General features: G+C 42.2%; 1 protein-coding gene across 4 annotated transcripts in view; it reads left to right on the top strand.

Annotated features, from left to right (window-relative positions):
* Window positions 1–21,696, top strand: part of prlr (prolactin receptor) — a 196,911-nt gene that overhangs the window by 157,555 nt on the left and 17,660 nt on the right. For all 4 annotated transcript variants that reach the window (XM_062972495.1, XM_003224267.4, XM_062972494.1 and 1 more), the window contains 7 exons: window positions 11,837–11,966; window positions 14,927–15,059; window positions 16,814–16,983; window positions 17,185–17,354; window positions 17,797–17,938; window positions 18,796–18,925; window positions 21,105–21,274. In XM_062972495.1, coding sequence (XP_062828565.1) covers window positions 11,897–11,966; window positions 14,927–15,059; window positions 16,814–16,983; window positions 17,185–17,354; window positions 17,797–17,938; window positions 18,796–18,925; window positions 21,105–21,274 — 985 coding nt within the window. In that variant the 5' untranslated portion in view covers window positions 11,837–11,896. The remainder of the gene's footprint in view (window positions 1–11,836; window positions 11,967–14,926; window positions 15,060–16,813; window positions 16,984–17,184; window positions 17,355–17,796; window positions 17,939–18,795; window positions 18,926–21,104; window positions 21,275–21,696) is intronic.

Raw genomic sequence — 21,696 nt, forward strand, 5'->3', positions numbered from 1 at the left:
ACAATCTAATCTCTCTCGACAGATAGCTATCCAGCCTCTGTGTAAAAACTCTCCCAAGACAGAGACTCCACCACACTCCTAGGAAGCATATTCCATTGCCAAATAGTTCTTATCATCAGGATGTTTGTCCTAATGTCTATGTGGAATCCCTTTTTCAGTTTCTTCAGTGTTTGCAGGGGCATTAAAGCAACACTCGCTGAACTCAACATTTCATTTTTTTCTCATTTAAATTGCACAGATCTGAACAAATCCAAGAGATGTATGACCATACAAAGGCAAACGTTGCTAAACCATGAAACTCAAACTGGGTAGGATGTAGCCAGCCAGGTAAACAGGCAAAGATTAGAGATCTGGAGTCAGGTGTACAATTTAAAAATGACTTTTATATTGAGTCAAAGGGTTAGAGGTTTGTGTAAACTCTTATTTCAAAGAACCTGTTCTCAGTGGTAGGTTCTCCTTCTGCCACCTCCTACATTATTTAGGGAAGTAATAACCCTGCTTGAAATTTTTATTTCAGACCAGCAGAAAGTAATTCCTGTGGATTAAACACAGTACTCTGTTTGGATGTAATGATGTGGTTTATTGTTATGGAAGCAAATCCAGTGAAGCTGAAGGTGCCAATAATCCCCGCATTGCTTCTCTTTCTCCAGCATGGAACTAAAAAACACTGAAAATTTGCTTCTCTGTTTGGTTAACTATAGTTTAGTTGTTTAATGTGACCCCCAGTGCCTTCTTCAATTTTAAAATTGTGTGATTCTAAGGCTTAAATGGAGCCCCTGGTGGTGCAGTGGGTTAAACAGCTGAGCTTCTGAACTTGCTGACCGAAAAGTTGGCGGTTCGAACCTGGCGAGCAGAGTGAGCTCTTGCTGTTAGCCCCAGCTTCTGCTAACCTAGCAGTTCAAAAACATACAAATGTAAGAAGATTAATAGGTACCGCTCCTACTGGAAGGTAATGGCACTCCATGCAGTCATACCGACCACATGACCCTGGAGGCGTCTACGGACAACGCCAGCTCTTCGACTTAGAAATGGAGATGAGCACCAATCCCCAGAGTCGGACACAACTAGACTTACCGTCAGGAAAAACCTTTACCTTAAGGCTTAAATACTACTGTTAGTCCAACTAGAATCTGCTTATTGAATGGGTAGAACTTATATAAGTATTGATTTGCCAGTTACTATTGATTTCACAGTTGTATTCTCATTGAGATTAACAATAGGATTTCAATCTCAGCATTTGAGTGCTACTTAGGCACCCCTAGCACTTGAAATCTAAATCCATCACCACATTTTGCTTGTTTACTAACACCTGCTGGTCTGTTGTTTGTGTCAGTTGAAAGTTTTTTAAAAAAAAATATTAATGCATCTTATTGGCAAAATACATAATAACTCATAGTTGATCCCTCATAGCCAAGTATGATTGTCTTCCAGAAGTAGAGTCTTGAAGGGGATCCATAAGTGGTTGTAGAAATTTATTCTGCATCTGTATGGCCTTTCACAATGAGGACATACATTTTCAGATGGAAAGCAGTCCCAACAAGGATTGGCTTGATGTGCCTTCCTCTTGACGTGTTTAAATTCTACAACATTGTTGGTAACATCTGATCTCCAGTTAGAACGTTTGAGGGCCAGGGCTTCCAAGTTCTCAGTGTCTATGCCACACTTTTTAAGCTTGGCTTTAAGCCCATCTTTAAATCTCTTTTCCTGCCCACTAATATTCTGTTTTCCATTCTTGAGTTGAGAGTATAATAACTGCTTTGGGAGATGGGGATCAGGCATCCGGACAACATGACCAGTCCAGTGTTTTTGATGGTATAGGATTTATTTATTTATTTATTTCCAATATTTCTATCCCGCCCTTCTCACCCGAAGGGACTCAGGGCGGCATACAATTGGCAACAATTCGATGCCGACACATCATGTCAGAGACAGAACGCCACCAAATAGGATACAACACAGTTTATTGAGGTTACAGAACTAAAAATTGCCCGTAGGAAACAAAAGACTAGGCAAACACTTGACTTCAGTGTGAAAAGTAACAAAAATAACTTCGTTTGAGTTTAAACAGTTCAAAAGAATAAACCAGATTAAACAGAAGTTTAATCCGGGTTAAATCAAAAGTGCTTACTTCAGCCTGGCAATTAAACAAACAAAAACTGGTAAACAAAAGGTCAAAACGAACACAAAACCTAGCAGCAGATTCCCCTCTGCTACTCAAGAGCTACAGATGAGTAACTCAAGCTGTTTACTCCTCCGTGCAACGAGCAAAATCCAGGTCCAGGCACATCAATCAGGGTAACGGCGGTCAGCAGGGTCCCAATCCGGTCCAAGGACGAAAGCCAAGCGCAGACATCTAAGGTTCCACAAGTTCCACCGATAGCCACAGAAGGGATAGTCCAGAGTCGTAGTCAGGCAGTCAGTCCAGCGTCAATCCAGAGTAGGCAAATAATGTCCGTCAAAAAGATGACGGAGGTCCAAGCTATCAAGATTAAACACAAGTTGCACAGAAAAACCCCACACAGTTCCTCCCGCCGTCTATGCCCAGTGTCCTTGGTAACTTACGTATCCAGCAACGAATCACACCCGTCTTCAGGAAGTTCCCCAACAAGAGCCCAAGCGTTCGTCCAGATTACCTTGCCCAACGCAATTAGCCATTGATCCTAAACCCAGTTCATAACTCCTCATCGCTGTCAGCTGCTATCCTAATTCCAGGTGCCTCCTCACCATCATCCTCATCAGAGCTAAAACACCTTTGACTACGCCCCACAGCATCCCCAGCTGTGGATCCCGCTCCATCCCTCCAGCTCGTCCATGGGTCCGATCCTGCAACCCGCCAGTCGCCTCCCATGCTATCATTGCCGGTGACACCCAAATCCTCCCTCCCACGAGTCCATTCCATATCATCCTCCTCTGAGCTAACCATCTCTTCCTCCATTCCCTCGGTAAAACCCTCAAAGGAGTCTTCGTCTGTTGGTTCTGCAAATAAGTCCCGGAGCCGTTTCCTTTCGCGCTCCTCAAAAGAGTCTGACTCTCGAGGAGTCTTACGACCTCGTCTCCTAGTATCGGAGCCAGAAGGCTCAACCATAATACTATCCTCTCTCACAAAGGCCTCCTCCTCCAAAGGTGGAGACACAGCAGTGATCTCCTCGGCTACAGTGTTACGGCGCCCAGAAGTATCCAACTTCAATAAAGAACGATGAAAGACAGGGTGGATCTTAAAAGACGATGGCAAGCGCAATCTAAATGCCACAGAAGAAATCTTTTTAACAATAGGGAAAGGTCCCAAATACCGTGGCGCAAACTTTCCCCCAGCATGTTTAATATATTTAGAGGATAACCAAACCAGATCCCCTTCCTCCAACTCCTCCCCGGCTTGTCTATGGCGGTCGGCTTGAGTCTTCTGCGCTGCCTTAGCTTCTAATAGCAACCGACGAGCAACATCATGTAAGGCAGCCATTTCAGAGGAACGGTACACCGGATCAGAGGAAACCACATTGGTCGACGGCGCCACCCCTCCCCGCGGATGGAAGCCATAAGTTAACTCAAATGGCGTGTGTTGACTAGACGTATGTACGGCGTTATTATAGGCGAACTCAGCCACCGACAACCATTTTACCCAAGCACTTGGTTGTTCTAGACAAAAACAACGTAAATACTGCTCCAACAACCCATTAACCCTCTCAGATTGTCCATCCGTTTGTGGATGAAAAGCAGAGGAGACATTCAACTTGGTTCCCAAACACTCATGGAAATGCCTCCAAAAACGAGACACAAATTGAGGAGCTCTGTCAGAGATAATAACCTCAGGAGCCCCATGCAAACGGAAAATATGCTTGGTAAACAATAAAGCCAATGTAGGAGCCGCTGGAATTGTTGAACAAGGTATAAAATGAGCCATTTTAGAAAATAAATCCACCACCACCCAAATACATGTATAACCCCCCGACCTAGGCAAGTCAGAAATGAAATCCATGGAGATAATCTGCCATGGTCTCTCAGGAACTGGCAAGGAAGATAATAATCCCCTAGGGCGCCCGACAGGCGTCTTACTCTGCTGACATACTGCACAGCTATCACAAAAACGAAGAATGTCCTGTCGCATTTTAGGCCACCAATAGTTTCTGGTAATGAGTTGTACAGTCTTAAACCTGCCAAAATGCCCAGCCATCGGTTCATCATGATGTGCCCTAATGACTTCTAACCTGAGTGCACCCGCCGGTACATAAACTTGTCCATTACGTACCAATACCCCCTCCTGGTCCTGTAAATGAGGCAGCACAGTACGAGTCCCTACCGAAAGTAATATGAGTTGCTCTTGAGTCCAGTTATCGTTCTTCTGAGCCTCTAGAATTTGAGCGTGTAAACCAGCCTCGTTTTCTACCACGCATAAAGAGGCAGTAGGCAATATTGTCTGACGCACTGTTTGCTAGCAAGTTTTAAACTCAGGTTTACGAGATAATGCATCCGCCCGTAGGTTTACCTTCCCTTCCACAAACTGAACCTTAAAGTTGAACCTAGAGAAAAACAAGGCCCATCGAATCTGGCGTTGATTCAATTTCTTGGCAGTTTGTAAATGTTCTAAATTCTTGTGGTCAGATCTGACCACAATTTGATGACGTGCGCCCTCTAACCAGTGCCGCCACACCTCAAAAGCCACCTTGATAGCCAACAATTCCTTTTCCCAGATGGTGTAATTTTGTTCGAAAGGTGTTAGTTGTCTGGAGTAGAATCCACAGGGACGCAAGGTCCCTGATGAATCCCTTTGAGATAATACAGCCCCCAACGCATAACTAGAAGCGTCTGCTTCTACTATGAACGGTTTATCAATGTCTGGATGTATTAGTATATTATCAGCTTGGAAACTAGATTTCAACTGTAGAAACGCATTGTGAGCCTCCCGTCCCCACACAAACGGTTGCTTCTTACGTAAGAGTTGTGTTAAAGGTACAGTAAGTTTGGCAAAGTTTGGAATGAACTCTCGATAGTAATTAGCAAACCCCAAGAATCGCTGTACATCCTTTTTAGACTTGAGTTCTTGCCACGAGTTGACCGCGTCAACTTTGTGTGGGTCCATTTTTAGTTCCTTTCCCGAAACTACATGTCCCAGGAACTCAACTTCAGACACGTGAAAAACACACTTGGAAGCCTTAGCAAAAAGCCCATTACCCCGTAGACGATGTAATACCTGTCTCACATGCTGCTGATGTTCCTCTTTATCCTTAGAAAAAATTAATATATCGTCCAAATAAACCACTACAAATTGATCAATTAAATCCCTAAATACATCATTTATGAATCTTTGGAAGACAGCAGGTGCATTGCATAATCCGAAAGGCATCACACGGAACTCGTGACATCCGAAACACGTGTTAAATGCCGTCTTCCATTCGTCACCTTCCCGTATTCTAATCAAGTTATACACCCCCCGTAGATCAAGTTTAGTAAAGATCTTAGCCCCTTGCACTCTCGATAGTAATTCCGAAATCAAAGGTAGCGGGTATCTATCACGAATGGTGTGCTTGTTAAGAACCCGATAATCGCATACTAGTCTAAGCTCCCCTGTCTTTTTAGCCACAAAGAACACAGGTGCAGCAGTTGGAGAGCTAGATGGGCGAATAAACCCTTTGGCTAGGTTCTCGTCAAGGAATTCTCTCAAGGCTTGTCTTTCTGGCACCGTTAAAGCGTACAACCTTCCTGCTGGTAACTTAGCGCCTTCTACTAATCTAATCGCACAATCGTATGGTCTATGAGGCGGCAACTTATCCGCTTCCTTCTTACAAAACACATCTTGAAATTCCCTATATTCAGCCGGTACACCCTCCATGTCAAATTGAGAGGAATTTAAGGCGTAACATCCTTGCCTTCTAAAAGCTATAGTACGCTTCACCCAATCCACTTGAGGATTTACTAAGGTTAACCAATCCATTCCCAGGATTACATTGTATCTTGGTAACCGTGTAATGTCCCATACAAATTCTCCAGTTACTCCTTGCACCTCCCACGTTACTTTAGAGGTTTCGCGATTAACCACCCCAGACTCCAGTAGTTTCCCGTCCGCTCCTTCCACCCATATATCACATGCTTTTCGTACTGTAGGAATCCTATGTTTCCTTGCAAACCCAACATCCACATACGAGACCGTAGCCCCCGAGTCCAGCAGTGCCAGAGTAGAAGCAAGTTCTTTTCCCCCAACAGATAAAGAAATGGGTATAAAAACATGTTTCTTCCCCTCAAGTGACTGCTTTATAAGCCCTAATGCGTTGGGCTCATGTCGCACTAGGGCTGACCTTTTCCCGAAAGCTGAGAAGGCTTAACATTACAATTCCTAGCAAAATGCCCAGCAGTCCCGCAATATAAACATAATCCCAATTGCCTTCTACGGTCCTTTTCTGCCATTGACAACTTTCTGAACACCCCAAGTTCCATGGGCTCCTCCCCCTTTGCCACAGGTGCCCTAGGTGCAGATACAGTTGGCGCATACATAGCCCTAGATTGTTTACGAGATTCAAATCGGACGTCCAAACGCAAAACCTTAGCCACCAAAGCGTCCCAGTTTTCTGCTGGCTCTAAACGCGCCAGTTCATCTTGGAGATAATCATTTAAACCAGCAATAAACAGAAGCATAAACGCGTTCTCTCCCCAGTCTAACTGATGACAAAAAGAGTTAAACTTATTTAAATAGTCCAAAACAGACCCTTTTCCCTGTTTTAACCGATAAAGAGCCCAGCTAGCATTTTCCATACGGAGGGGATCCCCAAAAGTGTCTGATAGTAATTTCTTGAAATCATCTAAATTGTCCTTGACTGGGTCGTTTCCCAGAATCAAATTAGTTGCCCATTGTCCCGCAGGACCGGTCAATAGACTCAAAATAAATGCCACCTTGCTAGTGTCCGTGGGAAAAGCTTGTGCGCTAATTTGAGAAAAATAAAGTTCAATTTGTGCCAAAAAAGTGGGCAATTTGTTTCGAGACCCATCAAAACGTTCGGGAGTCATTACATGTCCTTTAGCTGGCTGTGCTGCTTGTGCAGAGTAAAATGCAGCCTGCAGCTGGTCAAAACGGGCCTTGAGTTCCTCCATCGTCTTCTTGACGTGGAAACCTCACTAGAAAAACTTTCTTTTCTGGCGTTGGGCAATCTGTCAGAGATAGAACGCCACCAAATAGGATACAACACAGTTTATTGAGGTTACAGAACTAAAAATTGCCCGTAGGAAACAAAAGACTAGGCAAACACTTGACTTCAGTGTGAAAAGTAACAAAAATAACTTCGTTTGAGTTTAAACAGTTCAAAAGAATAAACCGGATTAAACAGAAGTTCAATCCGGGTTAAATCAAAAGTGCTTACTTCAGCAATTAAACAAACAAAAACTGGTAAACAAAAGGTCAAAACGAACACAAAACCTAGCAGCAGATTCCCCTCTGCTACTCAAGAGCTACAGATGAGTAACTCAAGCTGTTTACTCCTCCATGCAACGAGCGAAATCCAGGTCCAGGCACATCAATCAGGGTAACGGCGGTCAGCAGGGTCCCAATCCGGTCCGAGGTCGAAAGCCAAGCGCAGACGTCTAAGGTTCCACAAGTTCCACCGATAGCCACAGAAGGGATAGTCCAGAGTCGTAGTCAGTCAGTCAGTCCAGCGTCAATCCAGAGTAGGCAAATAATGTCCATCAAAAGGACGACGGAGGTCCAAGCTATCAAGATTAAACACAAGTTGCACAGAAAAACCCCACACAGTTCCTCCCGCCGTCTATGCCCAGTGTCCTTGGTAACTTACGTATCCAGCAACGAATCACACCCGTCTTCAGGAAGTTCCCCAACAAGAGCCCAAGCGTTCGTCCAGATTACCTTGCCCAACGCAATTAGCCATTGATCCTAAACCCCATTTTATGCCAGTTCATAACTCCTCATCGCTGTCAGCTGCTATCCTAATTCCAGGTGCCTCCTCACCATCATCCTCATCAGACCTAAAACACCTTTGACTACGCCCCACAGCATCCCCAGCTGTGGATCCCGCTCCATCCCTCCAGCCTGTCCATGGGTCCGATCCTGCAACCCGCCAGTCGCCTCCAATGCTATCATTGCCGGTGACACCCAAATCCTCCCTCCCACGAGTCCATTCCATATCATCCTCCTCTGAGCTAACCATCTCTTCCTCCATTCCCTCGGTAAAACCCTCAAAGGAGTCTTCGTCTGTTGGTTCTGCAAATAAGTCCCGGAGCCGTTTCCTTTCGCGCTCCTCAAAAGAGTCTGACTCTCGAGGAGTCTTACGACCTCGTCTCCTAGTATCGGAGCCAGAAGGCTCAACCATAACACATCATTAAAAACAACAACATATAAAAATGTATTACAACCAATTAAATACAATATAAAATATAAAACATAAAACATATGCTTAAAATCCGTTTGTCCAATATCCTCCTACTTTATCCATATAGCAGTCTGGGTCGTCTTTGTCATTTATTCGTTAAAAGCCTGGGCACATAGCCATGTTTCTAAAACTCAAAAGGGTTGGGGCTTGCCGTATATCTCTGAGGAGGGTGTTCCACAGCCGGGGAGCCACCACCGAGAAGGCCCTGTCCCTCGTTCCCACCAGCTGCGCTTGTGAGGCAGGCGGGACCGAGAGCAGGGCCTCGCCAGATGACATCAGGGATCTTCCTGGCTCATAGAAGGAGATGCGTTCGGACAAGTAGATTGGGCCAGAACCATTTAAGGCTTTATAGGTCAAAACCAGCACTTTTAATTGGGCTCGGTAGCATATCGGCAGCCAGTGGAGCTGGCTTAACAAGGCTCCCTGTAAGCCGCCCCAGTTATTACTCTGGCTGCCGCCCGTTGTACTAGTTGGAGCTTCCGGGCCATCTTCAGAGGCAGCCCCACGTAGAGAGCGTTGCAGTAGTCCAAACGGGATGTAACCAGAGCGTGGACCACCGTGGCCAAGTCAGACCTCCCAAGGAACAGGCGCAGCTGGCGCACAAGTCTTAGTTGTGCGAAGGCTCCCCTGGGCACCACTGAGACCTGGGGCTCCAGGTTCAATGATAAGTCCAGGATCACACCTAGACTGCGAACCTGTGTCTTCAGGGGGAGTGCGACCCCGTCCAGCACAGGCTGTAACCCTTTTCCCTGTTCAGCCTTGCGACTGACAAGGAGGACCTCTGTCTTGTCTGGATTCAGTTTCAATTTGTTGGCCCTCATCCAGTCCGACATAGCAGCCAGACACTGGTTCAGGACCTGGACAGCCTCCTTAGTGACAGGTGGGAAGGAGTGACAGAGCTGGACATCATCTGCGTACAGATGACACCTCACCCCGAAACTCCGGATGATCTCTCCCAGTGGCTTCATGTAAATGTTAAACAACATGGGGGACAGTACTGAACCCTGCGGGACCCCACAAGTCAATGGTTGTGGGGCCGAGCAGGTGTCCCCCAAGGACACCATCTGGGACCGACCCTCCAGGAAGGACCGGAGCTACTGCAAAACAGTACCTCCGAGCCCCATCCCGGCAAGGCACCCCAGAAGGATACCGTGATCGACGGTATCGAAGGCCGCTGAGAGGTCCAGCAGAACCAGCAGGGACACACTCCCCCTGTCCAGCTCGCGGCGTAGATCATCGCTTCAATGCTAGTGGCCTTTCCTTCTTCCAGAACACTGACATTTGTCTGCCTGTCTTACCAAGAGATTTTCAGGATTTTTCGGAGGCAGTGCTAATGGAATCGCCTGTAGATGGTCCTCATTTCACAGGCATATAAGAGGTTGGGAGGACAATAGCTTTATAAACAAGCATCTTGGTATTCCTATAAATATCCTGATCCTTAAACACTTTCTGCTTCATTCTGAAAAATGCTGCACTCGCAGAGCTCAGATGGTGTTTTATTTAATATTGATGTTGACTTTTATGGAGAAGTAGCTGCCAAGGTAGTGAAATTGGGAAAAAAATTCTAATGTTACACCATTAAGCTGTATTTCTGGTATTGCAGAAGGATTGGTTGATGCCTGCTGATAGAGCACTTTGGTTTTCTCAATGTTTAGTGAGAGGCCAAGCTTTTCCTATGCTTCTGCAAAGGTCTTTAGAGTGGCTTTCAGGTCGTCTTCTGAATGAGCACAGACGAGATAATTGTCAGCATAATTGTCTATAACAGGAGGGCAATAGCTTTATAAACAAGCATCTTGTAACTCAGGAAGGATCACAATGCACACATACACGGCAAACATTCAATGATTTTCTTAAACATACAAGACAGACAGAGGTATTTCAGTATCTTCCAACTTTGGCACCTGGAGATTATGCTCAATTCTGGTCACAGTGGAGATGTTATAGCTTTATCTACTAGGACACTGAGCCCTTTTGATCGTAGTATTTTCTCCATGTTCTTTGATAATTGGCATTTTATGATGTCGTAAAATACCTCCCTGCTTTTTAAGCGGTGTCTAATTTCTCTACTCAGCTATTTTTAACTTCTTAGATGAACAGTAAGCTAGGCTTAACAGTTGGGTGCTCAATCCAACTCGGGTTGGCAGTGATCTATTGCTGCTGGCGATTAACCAGTTGTGCTACAGCCTGGCCCTTTAATCTCTATGAATGTCCTGATCCTTGAACACTCTGTGCTTCATTTGAGAAAATTCTACACTTGCAGAGCCCAGGCGGTGTTGTACAAGGGTTGAATGAAAAGTAATGCCTCCACCTTCGCAACTCCTCAACAGATGGCAGTACTGGTATGCGGCAGGTACTGGCTTGTTCAGTAGACTTTCCTCTACAGTTCAATTTGGCAGGAAGCCTTAGCATTGAACGGTTTTGTTGTTAAAGTGCAAAGTATGGAACAATGCACAGACAGTCGGTTAATGCGACTTAAGCAACGGGAAGTCACTGAATCCTTGACAGCAGAAGGTGTCACCCCAAAGGAGATTCATCAGAGAATGCAAGCTGTTTATGGTGATTGTATTGATGTGAGTACTGTGCATTGTTGGGCAAATAAGTTTAAAGATGTTGATGTGGGAACATCTGAATTGCGTGATAAACAAAGAGTTGGACATCCTGTGACAGCAACCACTGTGTTTCACAAGCAAAACGTTTGATAGATTAATTCAGGGCGATTGCCGTATCACTCAGAGAGAAATTTCAAGCATAATCGGCATTTCACAAGAACATGTGGGTCACATCATTGCTTTGCTTGGCTATTGAAAGATCTGTGCACAATGGGTACTGTGTGACGCTGGTTGCAGAGACAGAGTGTCGACTTCTTCCATGATAGCTTCAGAAAACTTGTTCATCGTTGGCAGAAATGTATCCAATTGTCTGGTGATTATGTGGAAAAGTGAATAGTGGTAGTTAAAGAGCACATTCTAAGGATTATTTCTGTGTTTGATTTATTAAAATATTCCCATCCAAACCCAAGTAACGAAGGTGGAGGCATTACTTTTCATTCAACCCTCATATTTCAACATTGATGTCAGCTTTTGTATAACATATACTAATATTAAACATTTTAACATTGGGTGCATCTACACGGTAGAATTAATGCAATTTGATACTACTTTAAGTGTCATTGTATGAATTTGTTTTTAATAACTTACTTAGTAGTGAAAAATCTTGGGGCTGTTCTGTTTATTCTCACAAGACTTTCCTGGTTGTCAGGAAACCGTTTTATTCCCTCCAGGGTATGGAAAATAATCAATATTAATCCCATCCCTACCATACGCTGTAGTCAGCTGCTTTGTCAGCTGCTTTGTTGCCATCTAGGATATGTGAGAAAAGGACTAATTAACCAGCAGTTTTGTAAACATGAGACTGAGAATATGTATCACTAAGAATCCTTAGTAAACAATGTCTGCTATTTTGTTTCCCAGTGAGTTTTCATTCCTTCCTGGAAGAGGAGGAGGAGGAGGAGAAGGAAAGGGAAGGCCACCATGAGAATTCATACATCACCTTCAAAGACACTTACCATGCTCCTTTCTTTGAGCATGTGGCTTGTGAATGGTAAGTATTCAATTTTTTTGGAAATTTAAATTCTGGATATATGTGTGTGTGTGTGTGTGTGTGTGTGTGTGTGTGTTGCTATTGAAGAGTCTGTAGAATTATCTGGCAACATCTCATGCTATGATGAGCTAGAACAGGGCATAGGAGCTTACTCATCAAAAATATTTATCGAACACTCACTGCAGTGCTTAAATAGAAATTGTTACTACTAATCTTTATGATGATGGCTGAGGTTAACTCCTTATATTTAATATTGCAATATTGTTTCCTTTTATCCAATCTTTGTGTGTGTGTGTGATTTAGGATACATTTACACTATAGGATTAATGCAATTTGGCACAACTTTGCCTTCCAATGCTATGGAATTATGGGGGTTGTAGTTTTTTGTCAAAGACTACTGGTGCCTCACTAAACTACAGCTCCCAGGATTTAATAATATTGAGCCATGAAAGTTTAAGTGGTATCAATCTACATTAATTCTACAATGTAGATATCCTCCCTGAATAAGCAGAGAATTGTTACAGTCAGTCAAGTTGATTTGTACATTAAATACTGCAAGCATACTCTGGTGGCATTTTTGTTCTCAGTATGTCACTCACAGATGACATCAGAACAAACATGATGGCATCACCACAGAGGACTTCATCTGATGGAGTGAGGGGAAAGCGGAGGGAACCATCTTAACCTGTTCCCTCCGATCTGTCCCTGTCTTGAGGGGTGGCCAGCCATTCCATGTCCTTACCTGTCTTTCCTACGCATTCTGGAGATAGGCTTCAGGCTATGTTTCCATGTGCTGCTGTAATGGAGCCTCACGAATTCCTACCAGAAGTGCTACCATATCATGTGATGGCCTTCATGGAACTCTGTGGAACTCCATTTCCTATACCATAGAAACAGAGCCCAAAGCCCATGGTATGGTGATTCAAACAGTGCACCCCAGATTCTCTTTACAATCCATTGGATCTTGTTTAGGCATTACAAATGTGCCATGTGAGTCTGGAGCTTGATTTGGTGTTGAAGCATGAATGCCAAAATCTAGAGAGCATTTGTTTAGGGAAGGCTGCAGCTGCTCCCCCACCACACAAAATCAGAGCAATTAAACTGATATGGGGGGTAACTGTTTAGTTGTATCACTGAAACCTTTGTCTAAAATAGTCAAGCACCAGGACATTTTAAGACAGTGAGATACCCAGAGGCTTGAATGTCCATCCCAAGCCCTTCGGAAAAGACTCACAACTATCTGGTGAAAGTGTAACATTCACGTTACTTCACAAATGTACTTCAGACTGGATCGTAAAATCCTATGATATTCCTTGGTGTTTTATGTCTGCCTCTTAGTCAACCTGTAGTGGAGCCTCTGGTGGCCTTGTGACTTGAAGGTTGGGTTGATGACCTGAAGGCTGCCAAGTTCGAATCCCACCCAGGGAGAGCGCGGATGAGCTTCCTCTCTCAGCTCCAGCTCCATGCGGGGACATGAGAGAAGCCTCCCACAAGGATGGTAAAACATCAAAACATCCGGGCATCCCCTGGGCAACGTCCTTGCAGACGGCCAGTTCTCTCACTCCAGAAGCAACTCCGGTTGCTCCTGACACTGAAAAAAAAAAAGTCAACCTGTAGTACAAAACTAGATTCTGTAGAAGGGGCATATTATCAATTATTTTGTTCTTTGCTGATAGGCATATTTGGTGATCTATAAAGTTGCCTTTGAACTACAGGACACAATATCTCCAGCCAGGAGGCCATTTCTAGTGGCCATGCTGAATGCGACTTTGGGGAGTAGAAATCTTTTTAAAAAACAAAACAGTTCCAGTATCTGGTCACCCATTGCTTTTTCCTGGCTATATTGTGAGTCTTATCCTTTAAACCAGTGGTTCCCAGCCTATGGTCCATGGACTACCAGTGGTCCCCAAAAAGTAAAATATGGTCCACAGCCTCATCATTACTACACCGTTGCAACAAGAGTGACTGGTCTTGCAAAATCCTCTTATAGTGCCAAGGCAACGGGGCTGTCGGGAAGGGAGAGATTTAAATATAGTTTTCTGTGAGTGAGAAGATGGCGACTACTGGATGTATCAGAAACCAGAGCTGATGTGGTATATCCAATGCAGTTTTGTGAATCAGTACCCCAAGCAACCAAACCGAATCTAAAGTTGACCAAAAACTGATTCTTAACCCTTTTGGTACTAATGTTGGAGAGTGGTCCCTGGTCAAGTGGTCCCTGGTCAAAAAAGGGTTGTGAACCACTGCCTTAAACAGTATATACCAATACCATAGGTCTGCAATTACTCAAGGGATCTTTTCCAGGTTCCTTTATGCAATGCAATTTTCACATGTAATCTGGAACCCTATTCTTACCTGAAATAATCAATAACCTGAGCTTCTGGTTGAAGTATTCCATAGAATCATGTAGGAAGACCTAGCGATGCCTAGAGAAGTTTGCTCTCTGGGCTTCCAGTGTAACTCAATGGTCAACTTCCATTGGATGTTCTGCCAAAAGTTGACCCTAGAATTGCACTGAAGGTGTGGGGAGAACACTTCTCTAGGCTTCACTAGATCCTCCTGCACATACAACTGAACCTGCATCCAACAAACCTATTTAATAAGTGTTCCACTGTAATTTGTTATCTTGCCTGCTTAATTTGAGTTATACATATTGATTTTGTCCCTTTGTTTATTGATTTAAAACTTGTGATTTGGGAATTAATTTTTCTTATCAATTGAAAAAAGTAACTTTATTGTAATATTTCTGTTAGGCTTTCTTGTTTCCTGGATGAATTTAGAAATTATTCTATTCATTTTTGTACAATATTAGCCACTTTGGCATACAAAGTGGCAGACAAATCAAGCATTTTGGTGCCCATCATTGTCATTAAAGCAAGTTCAAAGACACAACCCAGGCCTTACCTGCTCTCCTAAAGCCTCTTGTGGCAATCATTACATTTGTTATTGCAATTCTTTAGGTCAATCACCTCCTGGGAAGCCTACAATAATAGGTTGCCAATTGTCAGGAAATGAATCATTTACCTGTCGATGGGAATCTGATTCAAGTGGAGGACTTCCTAAAAATTACTCTCTACTGTATCTCACAGAAAGGTAAGAAACCAGAAAGGTGGGGAGAAAGATCTGTGCTTGCTTTTCTTCTGGAGAGGAAAAGGACACATTTATCATTACAAAATGAAATTGTATGTAAACAGTTCTTCTTCCAAAGAAGATTTAGATTGAAACTCCAGGATTTCCCTCTGTTTCCCCAAAACCACCAAGAAACCTTGTGTTCCACTTGAATTGTTTTGTTTCCTTATTACTTTCAGCAGAAGATAGACCTGTATATTTTTGGCCTTGGCTGTATTACGCATTGTGTAGAGGTGGAAGTGTAATTGCCAATGTTCTTTCAGTTCCTAAATTTTAGTTGAGCATTTGGAAATACCATTTAGCATTATTCACAGAAAGAGAGCAGGCAGCGTTAGCAAGGGAATCAAAACAAAACAAATATAAGGCTTTTAGGTGTAAACAATTTTCAGTATCTCACTTTCTGCAGTGCTAGAAATTTGAGAACAGGAGGAAAATGTCATCAGAGAGTCAGAATTGTTATTTGGGAGTTAGTGTCCTCATTTCCCCTCATACCGGACCAACATCCTTGTGTAGAAAAAAACTCAGATTTGACATCTAAGTCATAATTTGCAGCCAATTAGATTTTCTAAACTAATATTTCTGTATATTGTATAATAATAATAATAATAATAATAATAATAATAATAATAATAATAATAATAATAATGCTTTACTTTTCTATCCTGCCTCCATCTCCCCGAGGGGACTCAGGGTGGCTAACATGGGGCCAAGCCCAAAGAACAAAACACAAACTTTATTAAAACATAACAAAACAGTATAACAAAAACAGAATAAAACTGATTAAAACACAATGATACAATATAAATCAATAAAAGTTAAAATCAAGTGAAAAATAGGTTAGATTGAAATCTTCTCAACATCTAGCTTATTCTTTAAATAACGTTATCATCTCTCCATTATGTTGGCGGCAGTGAGTTTTTCTGAGTTTTTTTTTCTAGAAGGGCTTAAGGTGGAAAAGTGACTGAAGAGGAAGAGTTAACTCTGCCCTATGTTTATCTTGACCAAAGTTAGGCTTTGTTGCACGTTATGTATTCAATGTAGGTTGTAGTTTAGAACATTTGAGGTGTTAAAGCTAAAATGTGTCATGTGTCCAGTGGCCTAGAGTCTAGTTTTCCAAAATTTATTTTGATTAGAAAAGCTATCTTTCATCCACTTCTGGGTTGACAGGAACCTCTGGAAAAATATTTATGGATATTCTTATCCTCCATGAATTTACCTCATCACCCTTTAAAACTATTGTTTTCCCAAGCTGACCATTCATATTAGGGTTCATCTTTTAGAAATTATATTAATCATAACAGGTGGATAGAACCACAAGGTTCAGCAGCAGCATTTCATATACAAAACATTTTATCTCTCTTTTCTTTGTAAAATAGTCCAAGGCAAGGAAGGGATCCCAAAACGAAGCCATTAAGCATGAGCTCCTGGGCTTTAAGCGCTGGAGAAATCAACTGCCTTTGTGCCATATATGAGGGCTTTCTGGAAACATCTGGTTGACTACTGCCAAATGGGCTTCATCTGAGCAATGTGTTCTAAATAGACATTTGATTATCTGGAATAAGACTTTCAATGCTTTTATAGAATGAATCCCCACTGACTTCTGGAGGATTTATGCCTATGTCCTGCTGTTGTAATAGCCATGCCTTTAAGTCTATCTATTTTCTGGTATGCTCAGGCCAATTTTTGTTTAAGAATTGCATCATGCTCTTTTATTTCAGAGATGAACAGCTCCATGAATGTCCAGACTACATATCAGCAGGCCCCAATTCGTGTTATTTTGATAAAAGCTACACCAGGCTTTGGACCACATACAATATCACAGTAAAAGCTACCAATGATTTGGGGAGTAATTTCTCTGATCCTCACTCTGTGGACATGCGAACCCTAGGTAAGAGCAGAACATCAAAAGTGTGGCTTACAGATATTGTTGTATTCCTCTTTCTTCACTCTTCCTTTACTGGCTATTGTTTAGGAGCTCTTTGTGCCAATCTCTTCTATATTGATTCAGTTCTGTTCACGTGCATACGGTATCGTAAAAACAGGATACCTTGACAATAAAGGACTACGTTCTGAACTTTCTTTTGTATAGGTAAGCCAGAGCCTCCCTTGGATCTTTCTCTGGAGCTCAGACAGTTGAACGAGACACTGTATTTGTGGGCAAAATGGTCACCGCCACCTTCAATAACTGATGGTGCAGCAAGCTGGGAAAGCTGCAATTATGAGTTGCAAACAAACATCGATGGAGGAGCAAAATGGGAGGCAAGTACATTGGCATGCTAAAGCAAAATGAGGACTTTTTAAAAGGTGCTTTAAAAATATAAGAGAGAATAGTCAGAGCTGTGACCATTCCCATTACTCAAAGGAAACACTACCAAAGCAAGGCTTAAAAACTGACAAATTGTACATAGCAGAGCAGTTTAGATAGAAGCAATGTATACATCCTGTAATGCACATCCATGTCCAGACTTCATCTCATTATTCCTATCATTACTGCCTTGTGTAGTCTTATTCTTAGATATTTTATCTGCTTGTTGGTTTGTTTATAGATTTTCATACCTTGCTTCTCAGTCTGAAAAGTAAAATAACATAATGCCAAATGCTTCCGAGTATTAGTGTAGAAGTATCGTTTGGATGTCTTTTCTTAAATCCTAAGAGAGCCTCCAGTCCTCACAATTTCTTCTGTTTTGAACTCCTTTCCTAGATTTATGCTGTCGGGAAGCGAACACAATATAAAATATCTCAGTTGCGTCCAGATGTGAAATATACAGTTCAGGTTCGCTGTGTAAGAGATAGCGGGGAGGCTAGTGAATGGAGTCCAGAAAGCTACTTCAAACTCCACAGTGGTAAGAAAATTACTAATTGTTTTTCTGTCTTGAAAAGTTAAATGGAGGCAGTGTTTGGAAAGGTGTAGAGCTGAGCGACTGTAAACCTAATTTGCTAGAGGACAATTGTACATCACACACAGATTTGTCTAATCAAACCCTGGCAGCTGTTCCTTTTAAACAAAACAGCTTTGGGAGAATAGTTGCCAGAGAAGAAAAAAGGGACAGCAAATGCTTACCCACCAATTTTCAGTTTTAACTACATTCTTCTCCTTTAGTAGGAGTTAAAAAAGAGATTAAACAAACATATCTCATATTTTGGCATCTCTTTGTTTCTCTTTTGTCCTGCTGTTATGCCCATTTCACCTGCTATTTACGCTGGTTTTGCCTGTTTAAATGTCACAACAAAAATTGTATACACATTTAGTTTAGTATGCTTTTTTGTGCAGAATTGGTCTAAGATACACATTTTGCAAGCTACTTTTCCTATATTTTTCTTTATTATTTTTCCTGGGACGTAATTTTTTGAAATCACTTTCCCCTTGTATAGGTTCTTTCATAAGTATTTTTGAGTGAGATTGTTGAAACTGTGCTTCAGTTTATTAGCTGATTCAGGAAAGGCAACTTAGATTGGTTCCCATTGACACAGCATCAGAATAATTTCTTCCCATTCATAGTCCCAGATTTATAATCACTTTGTTTAAAGCCAGTTGGAAATCAATTCTGGAGAACAGAGACAGTTGGCTTCCAAATTAGTGTGTGGGTCAATCAAGACCTAGCAGGAGTTCGAACCCCAGACTTTCTGCTCCTAATTTAACAAGTCTGGCCTTTTCACAAGGCACTGGCATAATTGACTCATTGGGTTTTCTTCTTTTCAGGCCAACCTCCAGGGAAGCCAGAGTTAATAAGATGCCGCTCTCCCGAAAAAGAAACCTTTACTTGCTGGTGGAAACCTGGTTCTGACGGAGGTCTCCCTAATAACTACATTTTCTTCTATAACAAGGAAGGGTAAGCAGAAATTCATCAAGCTAGGGCTTGACTCTTGTATCATTCTGCATCTCTGTCAGAGGTTTGTTTTTAGATTTTTCCACAAGAGAACATCCTCAAGTCAAAGGGCTTTCTCACATGACAAACCTGTAGTACTTTGATTCCACTGTGACTGCTTTGGCAACACCAGAGGAAAAATGAGGTTTCAGCTTAGGGAGGAGTATAGCCAGCTCTCCATATTTGCTGGAGTTAGGACCCCTGCAAAAGAGGAAAAGTCACAAATAAACAAGCATTACTGTATTTATTCAATTTTGAAACGCCATCAGTTGTGAGATACACACTAATTTCAGTACCAGCTTTTTTTCCTGTCGGTGGTACTGAAATTAGTGTGCATTTTACAATTGATGACATCTTAGAATGGAAAAAATACAGTAGTATTTATTATTTTATTATTTATTTACTGTACTTATACTCAGCCCTTCTCACTCCCAAAGGGGGACTCAGGGCAGCTTACGAACTATGGCAATAATTCAATACCAGATTCAACAATAACAATAACAGTAAAACACAATATTATAAAACTATAAAAACATATACATATCAATTAGAAATAATCTTTCAGATGATTAAAACATATCAAAGGTCTAGCACCAATTCAACTTTATATTTGTTTCTTTGTGACCTTTCCACATACAGATATACACACCTATGATTCTAAGATGCATCCCATTTGTAGGATGTTTAGGTGGCGAAATGCTGTGTCTTAGAATTGAAAGAATGCAGATTTTGTTTATCTGAGAGAACCTCTCTCTAGGAATCTCTTGGTCTTCCAGTGCAATTCTATAGTCAACTCCAATTGGAAGTTGTGCTGGGTTTCCTAGAAAGACCATATTAATCAAATCCACAAAAGTTAAACCAACAAATGTGGAGGGTTGACTGTACTTAGAATTCTCAGCCAGAGGGTTCCAGTGCTTTCTCAAACTACAAACCTTCACAGCAATTAAAGCAGAATCATATTACTATAAATGGGCAAATTGAAATGTTTCCTCTGGGTAACAACACAACAGTGGAGAGTCTTGTGGCACTCTGAAGACTCTCAGAGGTCATGGGTATCCTTCCTTCAGGACTCAAATTAATAGGTTACCAATCAGCAACAAGTGCTTAAATACCCAAACCACAGCAGATCCCACTTCATCTGGAAGCTAAGTGGGACCAGTCCTGGTTAGTGCTTTGATGGTAGGCCACCAAAGAATGGCAGATGCTGTGGGCTAGATTTCAGAGGAAGGATCTGGAAAAATCCTTTCTTGAGTATTCCTTGTCCAAGAAAACCTTATGAAATCCATAGGGTCGCCATAAGTTGACATGCAACTTGAAGGTACATTAACAGACAAATAATGTATGATTTCATTGTTTCCATAAATAAAAGAACCAGCATTGAATCCACATTTTTCCAGAATAATCCCAATATGTTTGTGAACATCCAGTTATTGTTACTGAGAACAGGATTCTGTAACCCCTCAGCACTTGTCCAAGGTGATGATTCACGCACACTGGCCTGATAGTGATGAAAGCACTCTTCTGAAGGAAGCTTTCCTGCTGTCATCAATTCAGTTTATAATTGAAACTGTCCAAGTTAATTATCACTATATGTGCCTTCTGTGTTTTCTTCTGGATATAGAGTGTGTGCATGATGTGGTTACTGCTCACTTTGAAGCATTCTTCACCCTTCAATGCTAATCATTGTTGCACTTCCAACACTCACTTTTTATTTTCTTCTTAGCACCAACCCATAATTTGACAATTAAAGTTCACCTTTAAAACCTGGGCTGTAACAAATGTGATAGCTTTAAAAATATTGTGAGCCTCTGTGTTGTTAGATTGTCATTACAGAGAAATTTATTTACAGTATTTATATTCCGCCCTTCTCACCCCGAAGGGGACTCAGGGCGGATCACATTACACATATAAGGCAAACATTCATTGCCTTAACATAGAACAAAGACAAGACAAACGCGGGGCTCCGAGCTGGCCTTGAACTCATGACCTCTTGGTCAGAGTGATTTGTTGCAGCTGGCTGCAGCTGGTTGCTCAACAGCCTGCACCACAGCCTGGCCCGGCGCAGAAATGTACCTCTTTCTCTGGAAATAGTTTTGGTATGGTTAAGTTTTGTGTATTTATTTTGTTAAATTTTATTTTTCAGAGAGGATGAGTTCCACGAATGTCCAGACTACACAACTGCAGGACCCAATTCTTGTTATTTCAGTAAAAAGCATACTTCTATTTGGAGGACATACAATTTTACCATAAAGGCTATGAATGAGATAGGAAGTACTGCCTCTGACTCTTATTATGTGGATGTGGCTAACATAGGTATGGAACAGTCAAGCTAGTTGGGGCATTGGGGAATTGTAGTTCAAAAGAATGGCTTCTCAAAAGCTTGGACTTGTGTGACACCTTCATTAGTCCCTCATGATGGCAAATTGGGGACAGTGGAACAACTGACTTCCACGTCAGGGGAAGCATTGAGTTTTAGTCTGAACTTTAAAGGATCCATCCCAGGTGCTGAACCCTATAATGTTGGCAACCTGTCAAACCAAGGCCTGTGGGCCAAATCTGACCCACCGTGTCATTTTATGTGGCCCTCCAGTTGCTGGACTACAACTCCTATATTCTTCATCATTCGATGTCATGACTAGAGTTGATGGGAGTTGTGATACAGTAACATCTGGAAGGATGCCGTTTATTCTGTTTAGTCAGGATAGTGGGGTTTGAATTCAGACACAAGGCTTGTG

The sequence above is a fragment of the Anolis carolinensis genome, chromosome 2 (assembly GCF_035594765.1).
Source record: "Anolis carolinensis isolate JA03-04 chromosome 2, rAnoCar3.1.pri, whole genome shotgun sequence".
Taxonomy (NCBI): domain Eukaryota; kingdom Metazoa; phylum Chordata; class Lepidosauria; order Squamata; family Dactyloidae; genus Anolis; species Anolis carolinensis.